This window comes from Podarcis pityusensis (genome assembly GCF_964106645.2).
Source record: "Podarcis pityusensis genome assembly, chromosome: 9".
NCBI lineage: Eukaryota > Metazoa > Chordata > Lepidosauria > Squamata > Lacertidae > Podarcis > Podarcis pityusensis.
This window is the reverse complement of record NC_138034.1, coordinates 5,993,329-6,003,170: the sequence shown is the minus strand read 5'-3', so window position 1 is coordinate 6,003,170 and position 9,842 is coordinate 5,993,329. Positions and strand designations below refer to the sequence as shown.

General features: G+C 52.8%; 1 protein-coding gene across 1 annotated transcript; it reads left to right on the top strand.

The window, feature by feature from the left end:
* The first annotated feature begins 6,560 nt into the window (after positions 1-6,560).
* RPP25 (ribonuclease P/MRP subunit p25) lies at positions 6,561-8,521 on the top strand. Its single transcript, XM_081022149.1, has one exon. The coding sequence runs from the start codon at positions 7,206-7,208 to the stop codon at positions 7,941-7,943; it is 738 nt and encodes a 245-aa protein (XP_080878275.1). The 5' UTR covers positions 6,561-7,205; the 3' UTR covers positions 7,944-8,521.
* The last annotated feature ends 1,321 nt before the right edge of the window (positions 8,522-9,842 follow it).

Genomic DNA, 9,842 nt, shown 5'->3' with positions numbered 1-9,842 from the left:
AGGAGAGATTTTAAGACCTGGTCAAAGACAAATATGTCATGGTTGGACAGAGTGTTGGCTGTAAAAATAATGCTGTTGCAGAGATTCAACTTTTTTGTTCCAAGTTCTGCCTATCTTCATCCCCCTGGAGCTTCGAGCATTTAATGCGCATGATTAGTGCAGTCTGTTTTCAGTCTTTGTTCCTTATGGTCAATAAAAAAATGTATGCATGGCATTTTTAAAAAAGCAATAAAGGAAGGAAGGAAGGATTCATATGGTAATAACATATTCCTAACAGGTGATCAACTGGTGGCCAAAACTGGAAGAGGAGGGGCATATCCTTCATATGGTTCATTTCATCTCCAGCCCAACTACCAATCCACCAGGTCACTTGCCCCATTTGAAAATCTGGTTTTGAATTTGACCCTGAAAACCAAAAAGATGTCTCCAGTTTTTACAAACTCATTAGTGATATTCAAACAAGATGCAATGATTCTTTAAAGCAAATGTGAGAATTTGATCTGGGGATTGAGGTTGAGCAGAGCAACTGATGTAATGGGTGGGCTAAAAAAACATTGTTACCAATCTCCACAAAATTCAAAAACAGCACCTTTAAATTCTGAAATCTTTAAAAGCCTGCTGGAATAGTAAGTTACTGTAGTGCCAAAAGTTCCACAGGGAGGAGCCCTGCCTGATCTCTAGTGGCGCTGGCACAAAACTGGGCCCACCATTCTGAACGCAGCAGGGCTCCAGGTGGATCCGAGCCATGTATCCAAGCTACGGGGGACCACTCAGAGTGACTCCTCTGAAGACTGCAGGGATCTAGTAGGGATCTAAGGGATCAGGAGGTCCCTGAAGTATCCTGGACCAGAGTTGTTAGGAGTCTTACAAATTAGTACCAAAACCTTGGATGTGGCCAGAGCAAGCTTTTGAGAACCAGAGGTTTGTGCTGTCCCCATTAACAGTCTGGCCACAGCATTTTGGACCAGGCCCAAGGGGAGCCCCACACAGAGTGCACTGCAACAATTGAGTCTTGAGGTTACTCAGTGGACTGTGGTCTGGCTCTTTTAATCTTACACATAGGCTTCACTTCAGCCAGAATTCAACAGCAGCTTCGCTGCCTGTCCACAGCTATGATGGTCATCTGCCAGGGGTATGTTAGCTGAGATTCTTACATTGCAGAGGATTGGCCTAGATGATGCTTGGGCCAACTCTAAAAGTCTATCATTCTGTGATGGAAGGCTGGACTTCCCTTGTCAGAGTGTGCAGGTTCCAGGCAGGCTGTGAATTAAATTGGAACAGCGTGTGCACAGGCACCTCCCATTCTGCCCAAGCATGCAAGAATTAGCAAGGCACCCAATGCTGTTTGGCAGGGTGGCAGAGAGGAATCAGAGAGATCAAGCAAATCAGTCAAGCTGGCATTATTGGGAAGGGCAGAAATACTCTGTGCTTGTTAGCCATTTGCTGCTCTCTCACAACCTGTTTTGATTTAAATCCTTCGGTTTCAAGCAGACATGGGTAGCCTGCCATTCTGCAGCTACTGTTGGATTTCATCTCTCAGGCAGCATGGGGAATGGTCACTAGAGCCAGTGAGCAAGTGGGCAGAGGCATCAAGTGCTCCTCCTTTTCACCCCAGTCTTATCTGGGTCAACATGGGAGGCGGGTAAGCGAGCAAGCAGGTTGCAATGGGGAAGCTGAGGAGTCCAGTGCCAGTCCCCTGCCCCATGCCTGCCCACTGAGATGCCAACTCTCAACAGATGCCTGACCATGCTGAAAGAGCCTTAGCTCAGAGGCAGAACATCTGCTCTGAGTGCAGAAGGTGCCAGACAATGCTGAGCTAGTTGGACCAGTGGCCAGACTCAGCATCAGGAGCTCCCAATGTTCCTAAGTAATAAGAGACTTATTCAGCAAGACAGAGAAGGTTGGGGACATTGCAGTGATGCTCTGAGCTCCAGCCCCATGGAAGAGTGAGGCAAACCTTATGTCAAGGTTTGGGTTCCAGCCATACCCAGAGTGAAGCAAGCTGTTCTACCAAGACAAGGTGCTTCAGGGCATCCATCAATGAAAGATCCACCCAAACTCCCCATCCTCCCTTGAAACCATTTGAAAATACAGATGGGAAGACTATAATTATCTCATAGGAGCACAAACAATTTCCATACTAATGCAGCGCCAAAGCCAAATCTTTAAGTTCCCCTCAAAAGCATCAGCCTCCTGAACCATATTATCACATCCAAGAATGAGCCACATTGATAATCCCTGCAGCATGATGCTTCTTGGCTCCCGGTGCCTGGGCAAAACACAGCTTGATGTTCCAGCCCAGTGCATAGCATGCTTCCGACTGAAGCAAAGCACTGGGATTTTGCTCTTTAATGTGCTGGTGGAATCTCTGTGTTTATTGGGACAGGAACTTCACAACACTGGAAGGGAGCATGTTGTGCTGCTCATCCCACTTCTCCAAGGGGTGAGAGGTTTCAGCAATTACCTAGATTTTGTTTCTCCTTGGAGGAGGTCACTGGAGGAATCTGTGCATTTGGTAATACTTGTGTTCATTTACAAATTTACAGGTTGAACATAGGTAGAGAATGGCCATGGTAGCTGTGTGCTGTCTCGAATATCAGAGGCAGTGTACCTCTAAATACCAGTTTCTGGAAACCAGAGAAGGGAAGAGCGCTGTAGCACTTGGGTCCTGCTTGCATCTGGTTGTCCATGGTGAGAACAGGGTCCTAGACTGGATGTGCCTTTGGTCTGATCCAACAGGGCTCTTCTTTTGTTGTTAGAAGCACAGTTTACACACTGCAAGAGATAACCAGAGTCTGCTGTTCCCACATCAGGTCTCTAGAGAGATGGCTGGCAATGCCCTTAGGTACTTACAGAGCCCAAGCTCCTTTTGGTGTCCTTCTCAGTCTCCAGGAGGAGCTGTCTGAGTCCGGTGCTGCTGTGTCACCAGCTGGGGAATTGGACCAGGTTCTTAGTGCTGGAAAGTCCATATATTCTAAAGCTGATGGCTCAGAGCCCATGAGATATGAGGTCATCAATCCAGAACCTGCAAAGCCTGAGCTGTGACCATTACAGATGCTGCCCCCTGAGCTTGACTCACCATTGGAATTAAGTCCATCATGCACTACCATGCCCTGGGGAGGCTGGTCCATATGAGTGAATAGGGTACCTCAGTTTGCCCTCACCTGTCCTCCTTTTTACTTACCACCAGTCCAGGGGACGACAGCGTCCTCCTCCTTGTCTCAGTTCCCCAGCCCTGATCTGTATCTATTGCTGAAAAACAATCATCTATCTGACGCAGGTGGCGCTGTGGTCTAAACCACTGAGCCTCTTGGGCTTACAGATCAGAAGGTCGGCAGTTTGAATCCCCGTGACGGGGTGAGCTCCTGTAGCTCGGTCCCTGCTCCTGCCAATCTAGCAGTTGGAAAGCACATCAAAGTGCAAGTAGATAAATAGGTACTGCTCTGGCGGGAAGGTAGACGGCATTTCCGTGCGCTGCTTTGGTTCACCAGAAGCGGCTTAGTCATGCTGGCCATGCTGTACGCCAGCTCCCTCAGCCAATAAAGCAAGATGAGCGCTGCAACCCCAGAGTCGTTCACGACTGGACCTAATGGTCAGGGGTCCCTTTATCTTTTTATCTGCCCAGGACTGTCCCAATATATGTTGGTACCTGAGGTGACCCACAAAATTGTGCCCCCATCCTGCCTGGGAAGAAGACATGAGTGAAGATCTACATCAGGAACAAGGATGAGAGGAGACCAGCAGTGCCTCCTATTTGCCAAGAGTAGAGGGGGCATGGGGTGGGGGGCTGCTGAGGAGGTGGCAGATCCAGCCTCCAAGGAGCATGCCACAGCTGTCCCTGCCACCACGGCAGCAGCACTGGGTGATGCGTTCCTTGGAAGCCAGATCTGCTACCCCCGTGGAACCTGCTGCCTTACCTTGCCTCATGGGTGGGCCAGCCCTGCATCTGTCTATACGTTGTCCATAGTTCAACCCATACCGTGGCACCTGCAGGGTGTGGGATTGCAGTCTTGTGCGGCGCAGGCTGTTTGCATTCATGCACAGGCCTTTCCATGGATGTATGCTAGAGACAAGATGCTTCCATTCCCCACTCTAAGATTAAACTTCCCGACAGCCCAGGGAAGGAGCTGAGCACTAAAAGAATGATAAGACTTGCAACTCACACTGCTAACAGCATTTTAACAAGGCATCTCCAAAAGCCAAAAGAAAAACAGGCGTGGTGATTTGACAGTCACAGGAACCACCAGAGAGAACGTAAGAAGATTAAAAAAGCTCTGCTGGATCAGGCCAAAGGGAGTCCATCCAGTCCAGCATCCTGTTTTCACAGTGGCCAACCAGATGCAAGCAGGACAAAAAGCCCTCTCCCCTCCTGTGGTTTCCAGCAAATTATATTAAGAGGAAGAAGAAGAAGAAGAAGAGTTTGGATTTGATATCCCGCTTTATCACTGCCCTAAGGAGTCTCCAAGCGGCTAACAATCTCCTTTCCCTTCCTCCCTCACAACAAACACTCTATGAGGTGAGTGAGGCTGAGAGACTTCAGAGAAGTGTGACTGGCCCAAGGTCACCCAGCAGCTGCATGTGGAGGAGCGGGGAAGCGAACCCGGTTCACCAGATTACGAGTCTGTCGCTCTTAACCACTACACCATGCTGGCTCTACTGCAACTGCATTTAGTGAAATAAGAGACAGCTGGAGCCTAAGTGAGAGAGCGTTCACCAGCCTTGCTGCCAGGCCTCATCTGGAAAACCCTAAATTCCACCCAGGTTCTTGACAAACTAGCGTCAGAAAGATTTGCAATCTACCACAGGCATAAAAACAATCTGTGAGCCTGATGTGGTTGAGATCTCAATTGCAAATCAATACTTGCAACAGTTTTGCCATTTTTCAGCTGTTTCTTACTAGCCTGCGGTGTTTCAGACTTGCAAGCCAGCAGAGAGGTTTTCTACATACAATGGTTTTCTATTCTACAATGTTCACCAGCTTTGGGGGAGGGGAATAGGGGAGGGAATGCCTGATATAGTGTAGCAAGTAGCTCTTGAGAAAGCTCCCCTCTTTTAAAAAGTAATAGTGAAATTAATGAAATGTAGATTAAGTGACAAAGATTGAAAAATCTTCAGATGTGGTTGATGGAAGTACAAAACATTGTATAAGATAAGAAAATACAATGGTACCTCTGGTTAAGAACTTAATTCGTTCTGGAGGTCCGTTCTTAACCTGAAACTGTTCTTAACCTGAAGCACCACTTTAGCTAATAGGGCCTCCCGCTGCTGCTGCGCCACCGGAGCACGATTTCTGTTCTCATCCTGAAGCAAAGTTCTTAACCCGAGGTACTATTTCTGGGTTAGCAGAGTCTGTAACCTGAAGCGTCTGTAACCTGAGGTACCACTGTATGTCGTATGACTTTTGGAAACTTTATGTAAAAACTAATACACACACACACACACACATATGTGAGAAAGCTCCCCTTTTTGGTCCGACCCTTCTTTTAAAGACCACGTAAGCCATTGGCTATCTCTATATCACATGGCAGAGAGTTCCACAGATCCATTAGGGGCTGTGTCACCAAGGGCTTCCTTTTGACTCTACCTTGTCCATACTCTCTTGCCTCCTGCTTATTATTTACCAACTTTCTGTCATGTCCTCCGTGTCTTTTGGTCAGCTATCCCCTTAGAACCTAAAGAGTCTCTGAGAAGCTACAGAGAGGCCTCGCTCCACAGGAGAGCCCTTGCTTTGCCTGCGGAGCCCAAGCTGAACCCCTAGGGCTGCCAGGGACTGCGAAGAGCTCCTTGGCTGGAACCCTGGGGGGCTGCACTGCCACTCGGGGTAGACCAGGGGAGGGGAGCCTTCCGTGAGGAGGGCAAAGGTGGCCCTCCCAGCCTTTCCATCTGGCCCTCGGGACTCTGCCCTCCCCCTCCCCAGGCCACACCCCTGAATGGCCCTACCTGCTCCCTCCCTGAGCGTTTCAAGCTTTTATATTGGTTGTCCCTGGCCCTGCCCACCGCCGCTATGTGGCCCCCGGAAGGCTCTCCAGGAGGGGATGTGGCCCTCGACCGAAAAATGCTCCCTCGGCACCATGCCGCTCGCAGGCCACCTTTCCCGAACCCCCACTTATGGGTCCCAGCCCAGTGGCGTAGCGTGGGGGGTGCAGGGGGGCCGGCCGCACCGGTCGCAACATCTGGGGGTTAGGGTTAGGGGGCGCGAATCCACGGGTTAGGGGGCGCAAATCCACGGGTTAGGGGGCGCAAATCACTTGCCTTGCCCCGGGTGCTGACAACCCACGCTACGCCACTGTCCTAGCCTGCTGGTCAAGTGGACAGGGAGGGGGGGCTCTTTCCAGTCCGGAGTCGAGCCAACTGAGCCCCGCAGTGGCCAGAGTCCCTGTCCCCGGAAAAGTCACTCCGGGACCTCTGCCTGCCCGCCGCCCGCTGCCCTCTCGGCGGCCCCCGGGGAGCCGCTCTCCCGCTCAGCCCCGGAGGAGGCGGAGGGAAGCGGAGGCGGGAAGCAGCCGCGGAGCCGCCTCAGCCCCAGCAGCTGCCTGCCTGCACTTTGCTGACACGAGCGATTCCGAGTTGACGGCGCGCCCGTCCTTGAGGCAGCAGAGGCGGCGGCGGGCGGCGAGCGCGGCAGGCGAGAGGCGGGCCGGGTTCGCTTTAAGGGGGCCGGACGCGGAGGGAGTGCCCGGGAGCAGCTCCGGCCGGCCTCGCTCGCTGCCAAAGAGGAAACGGGAGGAAAGTCCGGCGCGGGAAAGCCAAGCGGCGCGGGAGAGGACGCCCGGACGCCGGGGCCGCGCTGAGCAGGGCGCCGGGCTCCCCCCTTGCTCTCCTGCACCCCTCCGGGGGCTCCGGGCGCCCCATTGAGCCGAAGTCCAGCTGCAGGGGCCGGCGAGCCGAGGAGGGAGAGATCCAGCCCGGCCAGCGCTGCTGCGGTCTCTCCTGGACGGCGCGCCCTTCCCGCGAGCCTGGCTTTGGGCATTTCTCGTCTGTGCTGCCCTGGAACGTGGCTCAGTGGTTAGAGCGCCTGCTCAACGCTCAAGAGGTCCCCGGTTCTGTCCCTGGGCACCTCCAGGCAGGACCGAGGAAGGACTCCCCTCCCGAAACTCCGGAGAGCCGCTGCCGGCCAGTGTGAGTAGCACTGCGCTAGATGGACCGAGGGCCAGCTTGGTCTAAGGCACCTTCCCGCGAGCCAGAGGCACCGGGTTCTCTGCGAGATGCACCCAGGAAACCCGGAGGTTGTGGGACCCTCATCCCTCGCCGCCGTGCCCCAGACGGTGGCTTCTGGGGGAACGGAGCCCATCGCCCCCCAGCAGTCCAGGATGGAGAACTTCAGGAAGGTCAAGACGTCGGAGGAAGAAAGCCCGCTGCCCTTCGTGGGCCTCCCCTCGGACGTGATTGAGATGAAGGTGAAGGAGGGCAGCAAGATCCGGAACTTGATGGGCTTCGCCATGGGCAGGGTGGCGCGGGAGGACACCCGGCAGATCGTCTTCAGCGGCTGCGGCCGGGCTGTCACCAAGACCATCACCTGCGTGGAGATCATGAAGAGGAAAGTGGGCGGCCTCCACCAGGTCACCAAAGTGCAATACAGGACTCTCCTGGAGGTCTGGGAGAACAAGGCAGCCGGGCCCGAGGGGGGCCCCGCAGAACATCTCACCGTCCACAAGAACGTGCCCTCCATCTGCATCCTGCTCTCCAAGGACCCCCTGGATCCCAGCCAGATGGGCTATCAGCCCCCGGATCTCCCTGGTGGCCTGTGGGTGGGCGAGGGGGGCAGCCAAGAGGACAGGTCCAGCGCTGCCCCGAAGGGAAGGAAGAGGAGGCTGGCGCTGCCCCACGAGGAGGACCCGCGGAACAAGAAGGCTCAGGTACCGGAGATCCAGGGCGACTCGGGGGCCCTGGAGGGTTGTGGACACGGACGGCATTGCGGCCCTACTTGCCTTGAGCAATTGTGAGAAAAGCCAAGCCTTATGTGCAGACTGAGGGACAGAGACAGGCTGGGCGCATTCCGGATTTGCAGGTGCTTCGTAACCAATAAAAGGGGTGATGGAGCGGGGGCTGTCTTTGCCAACGGTCTTGTGCTGGGTTATTCTTCCCAGGGAGAGATGTCCCCCACAGCCGCCTCAAATCCTGCCAGCTCAGGTTGGGTGGAGCAAAGGATTCTGCTCCATATACCAGGCAATCAAAGGATGGTCCATTCAGACAGGCCGCTGAGTGTGGAAAACAGCCCAGGAGGGTGGAAGACACAGTTTGGGTGCTGACTGCACGCAGGATGTTTTCACACGCCAGGTGAAGTGGAGGACTCAGGACGTGGGTTGCTCAAAACCACTGACAGCACCTGTGGCTTGTTGCTGGGTTGTGTGGGGTGTGTGTTAAAGGTCCCAGTAAGAGGCAAAGGCGTTGGCTGTAAACCTGAGAATGGAAACATTGCTCTATCCAGGACTAAGTTTGTGTGTTTTAAATGGTCTTATGACCAGGGCGATGGTTTCTGTGCCCCTTCCCCTACCCCTTTTAAACTTAAAAGATTGCATTGCTTCCATGGAAGTTTTCCCTCTGAAAGTTGACTTAAATTTGCATCTCTGCCTATAGATTTGCATATGCACATTTTAGGAAAGTATATGCTGTTGCCTGAGTCTTGTAAGGTCTTAGCAGCCCCCATGCTTATTGTCGCTTTCTAATGAAGTAGGTGGGTGCCCTTGTATTGGAGAGGGCTGGACCACATCCTATGAATCCTGCAGAATCCTCTCATATCTGTTCTGTTTAGTGAGAGTTTCTCTGTTTTACTGAAGCTGGAGGTGAATCAGAGGAGACATTCCAAAAAGAAAAGGGGGAAAGCATGATTTGGAGCAAACGGGCAGCAGATTTCTCTCTCTTTTCCATCAAACTGGAACTCAGGGTCACCCAGCAAAATTGGCTGGGCGTGGATTTGAGACAGGCAGGAGCAAGAACTGCTTCACACAACACAGAACGGATGTCTGGAATTTTCCACCCCCAGCATAAGTGGCCTGAAAGAAGGATTGGGCACATTTGTGGAGGGCAGGATGCCACTGAAATGTCAGCTGGGGGGGGGGGGAGCAGATGAGCAGACCAGTGCAGCCTTCATGGTGTGCAGATGGCCTTTTGTGTGTGCCTCTTAGCAGCCCGTGTGGAAAACGAGATCGATGTGTGGCTTTGGTCAGTATGGTCAGGCATCTGCTGAGGACCCACACCCCAGCAGGGGCCTCGCTGCCAAGAGCCCCCTGGACTTGCTAAAGCGGGGAGATGGACTCAGTGAGTGAGGGGGCCCCACAGGAGCAGTCTTGTCCAAGGGTCCTCCGAAACCTGGATGGATCGGGCCCATCCAGCAGAGCTCTTCTTAAGTCAGTAGTCCTGTTTCTAAGCTGTCCCTCTATCTGCTGCTAGGAGGTTCTCCTTATATCAATCCTGAGAGGCACATGATTGCAGGGGGCAGGGGGGGATATGATGTTGGTTCTCTCTGCCCCTCCTGCCCTTGTGAAATCTTTCCTTCTGACTCTCTCTGGAACAGTTGCAGCCCTCCTACAGCTTCTGTATGGAGCATTATCTTCCTGGCTGGATAAAAAGAAATCTTGCTTCTCCGCCAGGAAGGGGTGGGGGTAGAAGAGGCTGTGCAAAGCAGGCAGTTCTGTATCTCTTCAACACTTTGCAATGAGGTTGCTCTTATCAGACACTTTGTAGAACACAAAACTCATTGCAATGGATTTATTCCTTTCCGGAGCTCAGAAGGTGCAGGTTAAGTTGTATTGATTCAGAGTGGGATCATTGTAACTAAAGAATGCTTTTGTCTCATTCCACCGCCTCCCCTTCAAATTGCAGTGGGTCCTTCTTTCTTTCTT